The sequence below is a fragment of the Apus apus genome, chromosome 1 (genome assembly GCF_020740795.1).
Source record: "Apus apus isolate bApuApu2 chromosome 1, bApuApu2.pri.cur, whole genome shotgun sequence".
In the NCBI taxonomy this organism is placed as follows: Eukaryota; Metazoa; Chordata; class Aves; order Apodiformes; family Apodidae; genus Apus; species Apus apus.
Genome location: NC_067282.1, coordinates 139,217,046 through 139,234,376, shown reverse-complemented (window position 1 = coordinate 139,234,376; position 17,331 = coordinate 139,217,046). Strand labels below are relative to the sequence as shown.

Here is a 17,331-nt window from a genome sequence, read left to right as displayed (position 1 = left end):
CTTAATAACACTCTTAATTAGGCTAATTTAGTCAGATTAATACCTCTGTGTGTGTCAGTACTCACTATGCTGCTTGCCATGGGGCACTGAATTAATGGTAGCACACTGAGAAAATAGTCGTTTATAAATATTTTTGTCTGAGATTTGTAATGCAGGCTGGAAGATAAAAATCTAAGTTTAATGCTAGTATCTTAGTATTTACAAAAGGGAATAGTTTTCAGTTAATACAGAATGGAAGCTGTTGGTGGTACTAGATGTAGCTGATATGAGAAGAGTATTGCAAAGGATCCCTCCAGATCTTAGAAATTAAGAGGTTTGGGGGTTGAGGATAACTCCAGTAGATCCTTCTTTGTATGACTTTAAGCTAGTGTGCAACAAAATCCTAAACTCAAACATACTTTAATAAATAGAATCAATAAACACCTGGGCAATCGTCCCATACTAGATACTAAAATGAGAATCTGAGTACGAGAGAGGAGATCTGTACCTCTCCAAGTAACTTTCCACCTGTGAAATGTACAGCCTGCTCAACAGGAACAGCAGGCCAGTGGTACACATACATTTATTTTACATAGTTATCAGTGTGTTTTCTCTTGCCCACCAGATCTAGAAACACCTATTGCTGACCCAGTATTAGACTAGATACTTATAATTCACTTGGGATGAAACTGGAATAAACTGTATTTGTGATCATACAATTTCACTCTGATAAGCTGCAATCCTAACGTTGATGTGGTTATAGGTTAAAAACGTAAGAAAAGCAAAGCCTCTATTCACAGCCTAAATATTTAAATCCAAACTCACAGGTTTGAGCAACAGAACATTTCTCCAGTATCAGAGAACAACTGAAGGACTCTCCCAACCCCAAAAACTTTCAGAGTAAACTAAATTTCTAAAAGTTAATGGATAAAAATGTAGAAAATAGAGAAGAGAACCAAATCAGCACAAGCCTCAAGCTTAAACGGATAGTACTGTTTGTCTCACCAGTTCCTCAGGATGAATTCTAGTTCTTTGTTAGTACATCTCAAACTTTTGTCAGAAGAGCCTCAGTCTCAGTCCTAAACAAAAGCTACCAGTCTTTTCTTCATATCTACTACATTTTTTCAGTACTATCTTTTCAACATTTTTTTAAAACATATTGATCTATGAAAATCATCCCAAAACAAGTCCATCTTAATATTTACAGTCAGAAATAATTGTGTATGATCATCCATCACTTATTGTAGTTTCTTTTTTGAAAGCAGAATACACATGAAAACTGTGTAAACACATGTACTTTATACATACCAATGTAAATTGTTGGAGAATGTCCAGTGTCTTTGGAACTAAAGAGATATGAGTTAATGCATTCCAAAATAGGAACAAGAATCAGTAGTGGCACAATGCTTATCACATTCATTGCTGCAACTGGCAAGACAAATCCACTGAAGTGTAAGTTGGAATTCATGGTTTGGAGATAATATCCTGAAGGAATCTATATTGAAGAATGAAACCCCATTCCGTTAGTATATCAAACACCTTTCAGAGTTAAGACTTACTAAATTTGAAAACTTCTCCAACTTCTACTTCTGAAGAAGTCACAGTAAACCAAATACTTGCTGGCCAAAAGGAATGCCCATTCTTTATGAAAGCCTTTCAAATAGAAATATTCTCATTTTCTGCCCAAATGTAGCATTTTCCTTCTATTTAACTTGCTCCTGAGTTTTACAAATCTAAGCAGCACTCCATACATTTATCTAATCATCTCTACTTGGAGCTATCAGCCAACATATTAAATGGTTCTGCCTAATACTTTAGTTATGTCTTGTAGACAGTGTATAACAGAACATAAGTTTAGAATATCAATATGCAGATACTTGATTTTGAACTTCTGATTGTGTGCTCAAGTTGGGAATGATTTTTAAGACATTCTTTCCAACACATAGGTTTAAAAGCTACAGGGAATGAAGATTTGGCCACAGTCTTAGAACCAGCTTAATGTAACTGACAGCCATAGCAGTTATCTAGAGGACTTCTTTTTAGTTCTAGGAACTGAAAACAAAACAAAATGAATAATCAGATGAGGAACCTACCAATTTCATACTCTGATAACTGCCATTAAGTAGATTTGTAAGACTGCCTCTCACTTCAAGAGCAAATAATTCCTTCTGCTTGTGTGAGGTTCTGCAGAAGATCTGTTGAGTTTATTTAAATAATAATTATAGTAATAATAAAATTACAACAGCTTCTACCAAGAGTTTTTTCATTTTGTTTTTTGAGGAAGCTTGATTAACTAAGCAGTGCAACTTCATACACGGCAGAAAGTTATAATCCACTCAGTTTTACAGACTGATGGGAAAATGAAAGAGGTAGCTTGAGTAATTCAGAATACAGTCATGACAAAGCTAGCTGTAGGACTGGTTTCTTTACTCTCCTTCTGGTTTTGAAGAGTTCTGGATTCTTTCAGCATTCTGCCTGGCTCTTTGACATGACTGGTAATGTCAAATCCAGATAGAATATTATTGGTTTATAGCTGTCTGAAAATTCTAGCACAGTAAGTAACTGAGCTCATGTAGTGTTTCTCATCAATGGTTATGTCCAACCCTACTCACTGGGAGTCTGTTCAGTGCTAAAGATTTAGTCAAATGCTAGTTCTTGATAAAAATATTTTTCATCTACATTCTACCTCCAAAAGAACATACAAATTGTAAAAGGGTGAATAAATGGCAACAGAAATATGAAAGATCAGAACTGAGCCAAATCTGTTGCTTCCTTCTTTCCACAGCCTACTGCAAATCAGAACTGACTTCTAATAGGAATAAAAGTGTCATCAGCATGAATCACAGGCACCAAAAAACTGTTAACTTAATGATATGGAGAAAATACTGTTAATCTTTACAAAAAGATACCTATCTATTGTCTAGTCTAAGGAAAAAGACTTCAGCTTATTAGAAATTTTGCCAAAGGAATTAAAGTCCTCTCTTTCAACAGTGCAGATACTTTTCTTCTAGAGATATACCTGATTATTTTAACTCTGATTAATGATATCTGGTCCATTTCCATCTGGTCATTAGTGCATAGCCTTGGCCATATGTGAGCATTTGTTGGTTTGGGGTTTTTGTTTGTTTTATATATAATTTGCTTAGGACTTTGTGCTTTGGGGGGGACAGGGAGGGCAGAGGAGAAAAAAGAGGCAGATGGATGGGGAATGTGGGATGATGGCAAGGGAGAGTGTCAATAAAGCAGTGTATGCTACATATTTGTAAGATTTTCCTTAAGCAGCATTTTAACAGCAATAACTATAAAATTAATTTCCCAGTCAGCTCATAAATTTGTTATACCCGTTGCTAAAAGGTAAGCTACCTCAAACTCCTGCTTAGCCAGAATCATCCAGACAGAAATGAATCTGAAGGAATCATGTCAGCTTAAGTAACTTCTTGACATTTTACATTCATATAACATGCGTGCACTCAGAAGTAGAAAAAAAACACATAGCCTATCAGAGAGGCTGTGAAAGGACTGTTTCTTTCCACAAATAGGAAACCACCTTGTTCCAGTGTAGGAAATAATAACCCCATCAAAACCGTAGGAGAAATATGCAAACAAGAGAGCAAATAAAGATTGTTCACCTCTCCCAAAAAGTAAGGGCACATTTAAGAAACGGGAAAACTACATGCTGAGCCTCTGATAATTGTAACACTGCAGTATAAGGTGCACAGGACTCTAGCACCAGATATTTCAACCAGAAAGAGTTCAGAAAAATTAGTAGCAAGAAGTCACACAAGCTTCTTAATGAGTCTTGGCCAAGTTAATTTTACTTATTTGATTATATGAGAAGATATATAGCAAGCTACCTTCTTAGGTAATTAAAAGTACTCTGCAAGGTTGTGTCACTCATGAAACAACAATTAGCAAAAACATGCCCAGAGACATAGCAGCAAACACATGTCACAGTATATGTCCAGATTTTTGCTCAAAAGCTGTGTACCCACCTGCATGATACATGTTCTGTATAGAATTTGGAAAGCAAACAGTGGGAAGAGCCTGGCAAGTGACTTTGTGCTTTCCACCTGAGTCTCACTGTACTGACCACCATAGTTTTCCTTGGCGTGATCCAGCCAGTTGGTCACGTTGCTGCTAAAGTAGCGGTACCGCACGCAACAGGTTTTCAGTGCACTAGCAATTACCCCAAAAGTCGTCAGCAGGGAACTGTCTGCAAACAGAGATGTTAGACACTGGTATGATTTTACATGCTGTCAAAATAAACAAAACACTTTGGGAGGGAAAATACAACCTGATATATTCACCTTGATGTCTTTTTGAGGAAGGGAAAGGCAAGAACAGCCTGGATTTGTTCCAAAACGTTCTTTTTTTGGAAACCAGCTGGTTCACAACCTGATCCTTACAAAAGCAATCCAGCCAAACATCCACAGACAAAAGTGTCTTTTGCTACCAGTTATTTAACACACCACTAAAATTTGTTGTTGTGGTTGAGCAGGTCAAGTATTACTTTCCTTTGCTTTTGCTCTCTATTGACTGAATGTGGTTAACTTTCATTTCAAGACAGAACTAAAATATGGCACATCCACTGAAGTCCAGCAACAAGGGAAGGGTATTAGTTAAGTGAGAAGGGAAGTGAGCTCAAAAGAGGGCTGACAGAATTTCCATGGATGCACTTCAAAGCCAGAAATATTAACTCAGGACTTCTAAGTAAAATGCTGTGGGAGATGAAAAGTTTCTCATCTAGTATTTGGCATATTATAACTTGCTTACTGGATACTGCATTAAGGAATTACTAACTTGGTTCTCAGACTCAGGGGAAATGGAATTAAAATGAGGACAAAACTGTTAGCTTCAGGTTTGGGTATACGGATTTGTTTACCTTTGGTAAGTTGCCGTCTATGCAAATGTGTTATAGCACTTCTCTACTTCACTGACAGTCTTACAGCACTACAATAACTTAGGTATCTATAAATACTTTCCAAAAAATAAAGCAAGCTAAGATTCCAGAGAAAAAAATTATCCCTATTATCTCTGGCATGGAAATTATTTTCTAGAAGTATCCACTGACACTTATTGGGAACATTTGCTGTAGACTACTAAGAAAGGGTATTTCATTAGGTAAATAACATTTAAAACTGTCACTTTAGCATGACCCTGTAGACTCTTGTCACTGTTGAATAAAATCTGAAATAACATATCAAAGCTTACAAATACAGAGTTGGTAGAGGTTTTATTGTCCTGTATGACTGTGCTATGCAACTATTCTTACCACTCATTGTAAGTGATGTTTAAGTTTAGGATCTAGATTACTTCAAGACCAAATCTGAAGACTAAAAGAAAAATCTGCAGAATTCCAAAGTGACTTGACTGAGAAGCTAACCAGAAAACAAGTGGGGCTTGGGGGTCTTGTCAAAGCAGTTATTTTCAGAAGTGAAAAAAAAAAAAGGTAGCACAAAAGTCAGCATCAGCTCATCAGCAGAGCTAGTAATTACATGTTTTAAGTCAAAGAAATTACAATCTTTTGCTTTACACTATGCTAGAGTTTGGACATTCACAAAGAAGGAACAAAAAGCAGTAATGTGGTGTCAATGCTCTGTAAGGCTTTGAACCCAGTCAGTGTCGAAATCAGAAGATGCACAGAGTACCCCATGACAAAACCAGCAGACAACTCAACAAAACACCAGCATGGCTGTGTGCTGGTTTATCTCACCCAGCCTCAAAGCTGGTCATGGCCACCTCCTTTGCTTTGAAATGGAAAACGTTGGCTAGACTCTACTTTCTTACTCTCACTGAAAAAAAACCCACACTAAACTAGACAAGAAATTGTGGTATTTCCCTGTTTTTCCTAATGGATCAGCTGAGGTCCTCTTTAATGTAATTTCAGTCAACTACCTAGGAAACATTCTTTTGTATGAGGCAAAACAGACAAAAAATTATTTAGCTGTGTTTCTCAGCATGGAATTTCATCCGATTATAAAATCTAGTAAACTACGAAGATAAAGCTGCTTGAAGTTGTAGTTCAAAAGTTCAAAAAGCAGCTTGAATGATACATAGACCTAAGCGACATCAAGAGGATTTTGCCAATGATACAGTTAGAGTAAGTACTTCACCCTTTCTGCAAAAGAAATAAAGCTCACAGAACTTCATGATGGTGAGTTCTTTCAATTGTAAGACTGATCTGCTACCAAGAGACTTAATTAAAAGCAGAAATATTGTGTAGATCAACATCATACACTACCTCATACGCTTCATCCTTGTTTTCTAATGTTTTCTTAAAAAAAAAAAAAGTAGCCTATCGGTATGGATCTTAAATTGCAACTTCCAGAAAATTATTTTCCTTCTGCTTTATGCTTCAGCCCTCAGCTCTAATGGTCTGCTACTTTGACCTTGAACTGATAATGAATTTCTATACTACTTAATTACAATAAAAAGTCTACATTGCACTCTTGATAGTACCCTTCTTCCTCATCCCTGGTCACCTGCCAGTCCTCAAAATTATCGTAGTGGGAAGAAATGCAAATGAAGTCCATGTTTGACAGCTAAATATGATTGAATGCATGATCCATATTTGAAGACATACCAAAAAGAAAAAAGGCAGCATATATAAAATTCATTTAAGGTCATCTATGAATTTGAATTGCGTTTCTGAAGAATTTCCAATTTCATAATCTCACTGGAAGGTACAAAGCATATTATCTTTTATTGTGACTAGGGAGATAAAAGACTTTGTGGATTTAGTGTAGAGACTGGCATTCTGCAAAGACTTGGAAAATATAAGATAAATCAAAAAATACTCAAATAACACATGATACAAAAAATCCAAAACCTGCTAGTTTTGTTGATGGCTAAGATAGACAAACTACAAATTATGTTATTCCACTTAGTAGAATTAAGCCTGTTAGATGATAAACTACAGATTTACTCCATATGAAATAGTCCAGCTCACAAGTGGATACTAAAGAAACTTTTTATCTTAGGTTGTAAAACCTGTGGAGAGCCCCAGCTGGCCAGACAGCCACCATTCTCTCTGTAAGTAGCTAGCTAATTTGATACTAGTCTTTGCAAAGTTCAGTTGCATATTATCATGATGTTTTTGGGTTGTTGTGGAGGGGACACATTTCTTTGGCTGTTTCTTTTGAATAAACCTCTTTAGTGTCATCCTCACTATGATATTCCCAGGCACTTCATTTATGTGTTCATTTCCTTCACTGTGAATATATTTTTGCTTAGATTATATTTCTAACAAAAAGACTGAAATAAGAACATGTTTTCATTTTCTGGGTTCTGTTGAAAAAAGAAGGGCAAGGTTTGGGCATTTACAGTCTTATTCAAATTACCTAGGGTACACTTACACTTCTGAGAATGGTCAATGGTGAGGGTAGCTGCCATCAAAGGATATTTAAAAATTCAGGTGCTAACTGAGGAGGTCATAGAAGTGTAAAAACATTTTTTAAAAATATCTCCACAGTCTGCTCAGGAACTAGAGGTATTCAGTATTTCTAGTTATTTTCAAATGTTTAACAACACTTCATGTCATATAAGCAAGCATATTGAAATAACTTTAAACATCAGACCTTCTGTGCTAGAGAACAATTTTGCTACTAGGGCGTATTTCTGTTTAGCTGACTAACCACACTGCTTGGCTGCTCAGGTAAAAGCTCAAGCAAAGCACACTTAATGGAGAAAACCTAATGTGCTTCATGCCTCAGCATAGGCATAAACTCTGCATCAATTGACCAAAACACACCAGGCATAGGTTGAACCAAACACGGCAAAATAAAGTCCATCAGAAGTATGCATATGATAGCTCTTCCTGCACAGGAAAAAATGCTTAGACACGTCTTGACATGACAGAAAATGTACATAAGTTTACCAGAGACTGCTTTTCACTTTTTCAGCCTATCCAGAATCTTTAGGTCTATCTTTACAGAGGATGGATGTCATCTCTTCTACACAGACCTTGTAAAGATAAAACTCAAGTACCTCCAACCAAGTAGGGTGCTGTTGTGGAAGAACTCGTTTAGATATGCCAGTTGATATTTTCTGTGAAAATTATCTCTAAATATAGTTCCTAAGACATAATTGCCCCTTACCTGTTTTGGGTTTGTAAATCATTTCACCACGCACCATGTGAATTGTGATTATAGCCATAACCATGGACACAAAAGGGATAAGAAAACCAAGGTTCCTGGCCACAGACTGCTGGATATAAGAAATGATGACAAAGACAACTGCTGAATTTAAGTTAATCAGCCAATAAAACCTAGTACACACAGACGAGAGAGAGAAGAGAGGCTGAAAAATACATGGACTTTACAGACATTAAAACATTAAATTATTATTATTATTATTAAAATATTAAATTTAAGGCATGGTAAGTATAGTAAGCACGTGCAGCATCAGCACTGTGCACACATTGACATAGCAATTAACATCAAATTTCACTTGAATGTCTTAGCTCCAAGAAGTATATGATGAAAGTAACTGTACTAAGACAAATTATCAGTCTAGTCCTGGAAATATTCTTGTGGCTCAGACTAATTAAATACATCAACATTCACCCCTTACACATTAAATATCAGACAAGATTTTGCACATGCAATATCATCAAGCGACACACTTTAAGATATGTCTTAATGCCACCATCTCATTTAAGAAATATTGTAGTTTGATTTATCAGAAGGGATGGATTTTCCATTAGTTGCAAGGCTCAGCTTGAATTTTTGTTGGCTTCTGGAAATATCTCAATAAGGAGGTTCCCCAACATAATTTGTTCTGAGACTGCCTTTGGCAGTAGAGCTATTTCTGAAGCAAGTGCCGAGTCCCTCCTATGCACAGAAGCTATTCAAATGAAAATTGCATACCTCTTGGAAGCAGATGGCATATTAGGGATTGGCTTACCACAGTTTGGAAACCCTGACAATGGCACATTAAACATGCTTTAAGGAATTATAAGGATAGCAAAAAACAACCCAAAAAATAAACAATACCAAAACAATGCCTTTCCCTGATAGGATGCAAAAGAATAACTACTTATTTTCTTTATCCTAGCAAGTGAGTTTGAACTCATATTTTTGCCATTTGTGGCATATTATTGCTACTCTTTTTTCATTGAATTCTGATTCCTTACATAAAATATTACATCAGTAGTTCTTCTAAAATTCAGCTTTTTTTGAGAAGTAGTTAGATGTATAAAAGTGAAACATAAAATGTACTGCTTATTCTTGTATTGCATAGCCCTCTTCTCACAAGATGACTGACCAGTATTTATTCTGCTATTCACAATTACACATTTCAATTATAAGTCCTCTAGCTCATGATAAATTCTGAGATGCTCCCCTTACACTGTTCTTCAGATAATTTGTATTGTTTTTTTTTCCTTTCAGCAGAGCTTTAAACCAAGGTTGCCCTTAAAACACACCTCTCACATAAAATAAGGGTTTGAAGCTATAGAGCAGACCCAAATATTCTGCATCTCACTGTAGAGAGATCAGTTTTAGGGAGGAACTGTTTTGCAGAAGTCACAGTTTCCAAAAGTACTAAATGTTGTGATCATTATGATACTTCATTTGAAGAGTCAGAGTGAGCCATTCAGCAATCCTTGCTTCAGATTTGACTCTGGCTTGCAGACAGCCTTTGAAATTTTAAGTTAAGAATTTTGACTAAACTTTCACCATCCATGTTGGCTTTAAAGACATCTGTATTTTAAACAAAGAAGAAGGATCAATAATGTAGTAGTACTACCTCAATATATCACAGGTTACATTTTGTAAGTAACTGCAAGAGGATATTCCTTCATCTGTGCTGGAACCTTACTGAAATGGTTTAATTCAAAATTGAAATATGTATTGACACATGCACATAACTTCATTCACATTGCTTGAGGCAACAAAGCTTGTGTTCTGGTCTTGTGTTACTTCTGCCTCATGTATGCTGTTGGACTTTGGTGTTAACTTCTCCTAATTAGTCTAGAATTACTTTCTCAACATTAAAAGCAATATCTGAAAAATGTCAGAGAAGACGGATTACTTCTTAAAAACTCAAATCTTAAGCTTTCCAGCTTGATCTCTCCTCAGCTGCAAAGGAGTGGGTAAAGCAGGAGCAAGCTACCAGCCCACCATTACAGCTCCCTGCATCAACTATGGAAGCAAAATGCAGAGAGGGGGATTGCAAGTCTCTCTTGACTCCTGGGAGACTTCCTGAACCCCATTTCATTAATTTAAAATGACTTCTGGGTGGCTTGCCATGATTGCCACAACAAACCATAGTCATATTTCAAGCTACAGTATTGAGGTGCCTGCTGTACTCCTTCCACTTCTTTTGATATTGCCTATTACATCACATTTAGGTAGTGTCAAAAAAGCAAAACCTTCATCACGTCAGAAGTAAGGACCTTGGCAATGCTACTCAGGTTAGTTCAGTTACAAAGATAACATACTCCCAGCCTGCTAAGGGATGGGAGACGACCACAGGGCCATGAAGGAGTAGGCATGTGAACATGCTTATGCAGCTCACCTCACAAGACCCAGGGCAAGTGGCAGAAGATAAATGACATATTGAAATGAAATATGAAATATTTCATTGAAATGAAATATGAAATATTCTTCCAAGACAAACTCAGTGCTGCCAAGAGTCACACAGCAGCAACACTTCTGGAACAGCAACGATGTGCACAAGAGTGAGCTCTCCTGTTTCATGCATTTTGCATTTCTCTGAAGTCACACCAAAACAAGTCTGAAGTTCCAAACCAGTTACTGTTCCCCTCCACTGAAAGCAGTCTCCAGGTGTTTTGGCATTATGGTATTCTGTGATGATTACATAGCTGGAGGGATATTGTACCTACTTGTTAAACCCTCCTCAACTAAAGCTTTTAAAAAAGTTACGCAGCTGGGTGAGCTAGAAGTTGTGTAGAAGTTTTGAAACAATTCTCGTAATTTTTACGTTACACATTTCAGTGGCTGTTCTCCAAACTTTCTATAGAAGTGTGCCTGAGCTACCTGCAGACCTGATACTTTCATTGGAAGTAGGAACTTCCAAAAAACCCCTTGAGAGCAGGAGAGTGCTTTTTTTTTTCTTCCTCACCACTGTATAGCAAAGAACCGTAAAACTAAAATGTAAAACTTCAAACTGACAGCAGCAGATCAGAACTTAAACAAACAGAAACACATCTTGCTGGATCTCAGGTACCACAGCTATCTAATATTGCAATACTTGGAATTGCATTAAGTGAAGTACCTCAAAGATCCCAGTAGGGCATAGCTGAACCAGTTAAATATATCAAACCAAGTATGTCCGACTTTGCAGGGACCAGCTCCTTTCCGGAGCTTCAGCACCCTGAGGTCCCCTCACAAGTGAGACAAATGCCACTTTGGAAGATTAATTTCAAAACCGCAGCCCAGAGGCAAACCCAAATGATAATGTGACACACCCATAAAAACCTATTTATCTTATTATATCATTTTACAGAAACTTATTAATTGTGATAATTTTAAAGACGACATATCCAGGTGATTTATTTAAAATATTGGTTATGTTTATACACTACTCAAGAAGTTTGTACGTAATGTAACGATTGAGATGGACTTGCTGAATGAAACATTCTGAGATCAATAAATTATATGAAAATATAATAAAATTGATTTTTTCATTTTTTGGATTAATTTTAAAGACTCAGTAGATTTCCTGTCACTTGAAATATTATTTGCTTTTATTTTTTAAGTATGCCTAGCTCTCAAAATTTAAGTTTTGATTTATCTAAACTCAGACCCAGATACTCCATATATGGACCAGTATCCAAACCCTGTATTTTTCTGTACTATAGCTTTGTAGGAGGAAGTATTTTTTTCAGAATCACTACAGGGTTCTCTGCTAAGACAAGGTGGGAGCAAAAAAATCCCAAAGGGGTGAAAAAAAAAAAAAAAGTTTGACAACTCAAAGTAAAGTATGTCCAGGATAACAGCACACACTGATCTGCAGTCTATGGAAAAAAATAAATAAATTAGAAGACATATAAGATATGAAGGAAAGAAAATACATGCTGCTGCTCCCATGTTCTCCAGTGTTTTGGTTTTTTTTAATGCACATCAGTAAGACAAGTCACAACACTGTTAACTGTCCTCTCTAGTCTGGATTGTACCTTTGGCTCTCATTCTTTCCTCCTGTTAGAGAGAATTTACTTCTCGTGCTGCAAAAATAGTACCAGCCTGTAACCTTAACCTTAGAAACTCAGAAGTCCTTAGGGAAAATAAGTCCAGCATCATCCAACCCCCTTCTTTACTTAGTATTGCTTTCTTCTGTTATTTAAAAGATCCTTTTCAAAAAATCAATTAGACAACAGGTAGTTACAGAGTCTTTCAACCCAACTGTTAACGCAGTAATTCTGATTGTTTAAATGGAACTTTGCTAGGAACACAAATTGAAACTCATTAAGAGTATGAAACCATCCAATTTTGTACTATTTTAAAATTCAATCCAATTACAAGCACCTACCAATAGAAAACAGTCTACAAAGATAAAGTTATTATATTCTGAGAGGTTTAAATGAGATTAAGAAAACTAAGAATGAACTCCCCATTTTTTAAGTCTTGAGATTGCAATCAAAGAGCCTCTGCTTGGATGTCACTGCAAAAAAAAAATATTTTTTCATCACACATGTGCTTTTCTTGATATTTCCAAACTTCCAAAAACTGACCCATTTGGATTCTCCCCAAGGAACATTTTATTCGTATTATATCTCCTTTGTAATCAACACTGAGAAATGTCACTTTGATTAAACACAATTCTGAATGGCTAAGACCACAGTACAATAAATTCTCCAGAGCTATCTTTCAGAACAACTGATTGCTCTCCAGTCTTAATCCCTCAGAGTCTTATTTAATCAAAATGATGTTGCTAATTAAGGATTAAAACTCAGAATAGAGTAAAAAGGAAGGTTGTTTTTTTTGGGGGGGCGGGATTGGGTTTTTGTTGTTGTTGTTGTTGTTTTTTCTTCTCTCTTATGGGCAGGTCAAGGAGGCAGAATCTGCTCTAAGGAACTAAACAGTTTCATCCACCTTTGGTAACGCTGCCTTACTTGCTGAAGTTTGGATTTAATTCATAACTCTTTGATATCAACATAATTGGAGGAAAAAAGAATAGCCAGGAAAGCCATCTCCAAAGGAGAAGAGATCTGATTCACTAAGATCTCAATTGATTCTTCAGCACTGCATTGTTAATATGCAAATGTGCTCCGTTTTGATTTTAATAACTGTGCATGTATAGGGAAAGGAGAGAGAAAACGGCAATTCAGGACTTATTTCATCCTGCCTTGAAGCAGAAATTTGGAGGTTCCCACCGCAGCTTCTTTAACTGTCATTCCACTATTTAACCAGAAAGTATAGATGAACGGATATAGTACTCTGTATAGCACTACAAAGCTACATGTATCATAAAAAATGATCTCTCTGACACACTGAAAGAGGGAAATCGTTTATATGAAAAAAATGAATTTTAAGAACCATTTAAGGAGCAATTTTTCCTCTAAGTTTTCTTAAAAAATTAAAATATTCAAACCAAAACACCAATGTCAAGGGGTTTATCTGATGCCAGGGCTTCACACTAACAGAAATAACACAGCAGATTTCTACCACAGAATTTAGCAGCTAGAAACTACTAGCAATCCCTAGTTCCAGTAAACCAGCAGAAGCTATTGCTGCCTCTCATCGTTAAAAACTTACTCTGATGTAAACTAAACAGTGACAAAATTCAATGAGATATTATGAGTGACACTGTTAGAGGCAGCAAAACATCCTAAAGAGATAGCCATGTTAAAGGTAGAACAACAAAAGGAACATGTTGTTTTAACAGCAAATAGCTCAAGCCTCTGAGCTTTTGGGCAACTCACTTCATCCAAATTCTGACTGAAAAAATATAAAATATAAAATAGATGCTCACCTACTCATCCTAGCAATAGGAAAAAAAATAGGAAAAAAATAGGAAAAAAAATTACCTAAAACTCTTGGAAACTCTTCCAAAATCCAAGTGTTTTGCAGTCAAAAACAACACAAAACTCAGTATCTGTAGAATTTTCCTAGTAAATTGGCAGTGGAATTTAAACCGACATTTCATCATCCCCAACAGATAATTAGCTGACATTAAGTTACCAACCATTTGAAAAAAGAAAGAAGTTCCTTTGATCCACAGTCCTCAAGGTTGTATGCACTTAATGGACAAACTATAGCTCTTATGCCTCCTATTCCCAGACTAGCTGTGAGTAGTGCAAAGTAGAATACTATTTTCTGCTCCCTTTTGGATAGTGTATGAAGAATGTGCCGTCTGTCAATGTAAATATCTTCAAAGGGGAATGCCACAACAGGTAGCAGGGCTGTGCCTGGAATTGGAAAGAAATTCATAATTTGAAATTGATTAAAATCAGACTGATTAATAAGATTTTGGTTTAAGAAGTTCTGTTGAAAAAACACATGAAAAATAAAAGATACAAGACAGAGGAGTGCAATAAGGGAGAGTCTTAATTCTGTAGAAAGCCATAACCTTTCTGGATATCACTACATAGAGTGAGGCAAGACCACTAAGGATCTCCAAGAAAGCTATCTTCCTCTGAAATTCTTGTAGGGATTTAGGTTCTCCAAACAACTCAAGAGCTCTCTGGAAACACAGCTCTTCTCACTGAGATTCCCCATTACCTGTGCATACAGAACAGCAGTTTTCCACTTGCCAGGGGCCATCATTTAAACAGGTAACTTCATCTGATGAATCACAAACCAGCCAAACAAAAAACCCCAGTTCCATGATGCAGGTAGCCTTTTTTTGAGTCTTCTTTAAGTTCCAGAGTTTTACAGAGAATTATAATTTAACAAATATGTTCTCAAAGCTTACATGGAAAATTTTCTTTTTTTCTGGTACAGTTTCACAAAAAAGACATGATTTTCATAAATTTTTCCTACAGAAGCACTACCATGAGTTGCATTTAACACCTGTAGTCTGCAATGCAAGCCTTTCAGATTTACAGCTTCTTCAACATTAGTCATGACTAAGGCTATGCTTGTGCATCAAACCATGACACATCAGGAATGTTTCATGATCTATCTTTTAAAAAAGATCTAACTAAAACAATACCTGACTAAAATTAAATTCTGTGTCACCAGTCTTCTGCTTCAAGGTATGTATTGAAAGGACAACTGGCAAAAGGAGAGTACAAACCAGAAGCCCATGGGTGAAACAGTGGAACACAATAGCAATAATTTTTCCAGGCTGCTTGCACAATGGTTTTGCAATCAGCTCAAGAGCATTTCAGGAATGACTCTGATTTCTTCCTTACTTTGTTACAAGCCTAAATAACAACGTAACTGCTATTGCAGAAATCAGACTTGCTTATGCTCAACAACCAGTCCAAGTAAAAAGTATTTCCTTCAGCTTTGTTTAAGTTGACAGAATAATCACCAGCTGTGAGATGCATTAATTGCTAAAAAATGTTCATAGATAGTTTGAATAGTGCTTTTGCATAAAAAGATCTCCAGAGTAACCGTGGCGAAGATTCAGAATGTGCTAACAAAAAGCAGGCTCTCAATACAGGTAATCAGGAAACAGCCTCTCTACTTAAGGGAAAGTTTGTTTATACTGCTATGCGCTTAAATACACCTTTGGCTCTTGTCACAAAATACAGCAGTCATATATCTTCGCATACAATAAAATCTTAATACCAACATCTGGGAAACAATGTCCAAACTCTTTCAAACTATCTCTTCAACTAAAGCCTCATGTTTGCCCAAAACACTAATAACTTCAGATGCTTGTTAAAGGGACCAGTTTTAAGAGTTGAGCACCCATGTTCTGAAAAGCTAAGCCACTTTAGGGGAGTCAAGATTGTGCGCCAGCTGTCCTCAAGATGTACAGGCAAATGTTCTTTAATTTTGTTCAAAGCACTACCCCACAAAAGTACATAGGCAAAGCTACTGCAGTGCCTTTTGCTGAGCAGAAAATAAGTAATTAGCTGTTAGAGAGGGTGGCCATAAGGTTGGAGACAATTGATAGATTTAAAACAGAATGCTCAATAAGGCATTTCTGCAACAGAACTACTAAAACACAAAACAGTCACCAGGGTGTCACCTACCTAGGAAGTGCAGAAACATGCAGATGCACACAAGCTTGATCCTCCCCACAAGGCATTCAGCAAGCCAACCAACCAGGACTGGTGTCAACATGGAGGTGCCTACAAAGCACATATTGACAATAGCTGCCTGGTAGTTGCGATAGCCAAGTTTGACAGTGCAGAAGAGAATCATATTGCAGACAATGCCAAAGAACGTGAATCTCTCACACAGCTCCACCAGCAGCATACAAATAGCCTCTTGGAGCTTCTTCTCAGATGGAGACAGGTTTCCAGCATGGGTGCTTCTCCCAGGTAACAGTCTTTGCTCCTTATCAGTCGTGTGGTTCAAAAGTTGCTTCTCTTCCATACCTCTTCTGTTCACATCAGGCATGCTTGTCTTTTTAAAATATGACTGAGTAGAGCAGCTTAAGTTACAGGTATACTTCTGTTCTCCGTCACTGTAATTAGCAAACTGGTAAGACTCTTTGCTTTGAATTCCACACTTCACTACCACAATTTCTTAGGGCACCTGCCACTTCTGTGACATTACATATAGGATCAAAGAGTATAAAAAAAATCAAAGAGCTATATCAACATTTCATCTGCTAAATTTAGCATCACTCAGGAACTAAAGCTGTTTATTTAATTAGTACACTTGGGGGTGAATAAGATTTTTCCCCAGATTTATGTTACCTATTAAATTATGTGAGCCCAATACAGCATGCACAACTCTATCTGTATGTTAAAGACAAAGGTTTAAATACACAGAAAAGCTAACATTTTTAGCAGAATTCAAATAACAGATCAAGGAAATAATTTGGTTTAAATAATCTGGTACTTTACTTAGGGAACAAGTGAAAAAACTGCAAGCAGAGATAGAGAAGGTTTTGTGTTTTAAGGTTAACAATGGCTAATAAGTCAATTTCTTTATATGTTTGGTTGAAATTCAGAGAAAGTTAACTATAAGAATAAGTAATGCTATTACATTTAAGTTAGAGTAGTAAGTTTTAAAAGAAAGTTGAATATGTTAGCAAAGAAACAAACAAACAAACAAAGCAATTCAGAAGCAACCTAAACCAGAACTGTTTCTGTGCCATAGCTACAATGCATCATAACAGGCTGGAGCATAGATGATGTGTTCTCTCATATCAACCAAAAGTAATCACCAGCTTGAAAAGAAATTAGGAAGACTCAAACTTGCTATGCTTTATAATGCTCCTGCCGCCTTATACAGAGAAAAAAATGTAAATTTCCCAGACAAT

General features: G+C 36.5%; 1 protein-coding gene across 1 annotated transcript in view; it reads right to left on the bottom strand.

Annotated features, from left to right (window-relative positions):
- SLC15A5 (solute carrier family 15 member 5) overlaps positions 1 to 16,460 on the bottom strand; it is a 35,139-nt gene extending 18,679 nt beyond the window's left edge. The window contains exons 1-5 of the mRNA XM_051630080.1: positions 16,091 to 16,460; positions 14,128 to 14,350; positions 8,076 to 8,245; positions 3,972 to 4,192; positions 1,288 to 1,474 (exon numbers count right to left, since the gene is read on the bottom strand). Coding sequence (XP_051486040.1) covers positions 1,288 to 1,474; positions 3,972 to 4,192; positions 8,076 to 8,245; positions 14,128 to 14,350; positions 16,091 to 16,460 — 1,171 coding nt within the window. The remainder of the gene's footprint in view (positions 1 to 1,287; positions 1,475 to 3,971; positions 4,193 to 8,075; positions 8,246 to 14,127; positions 14,351 to 16,090) is intronic.
- Positions 16,461 to 17,331: the final 871 nt, after the last annotated feature.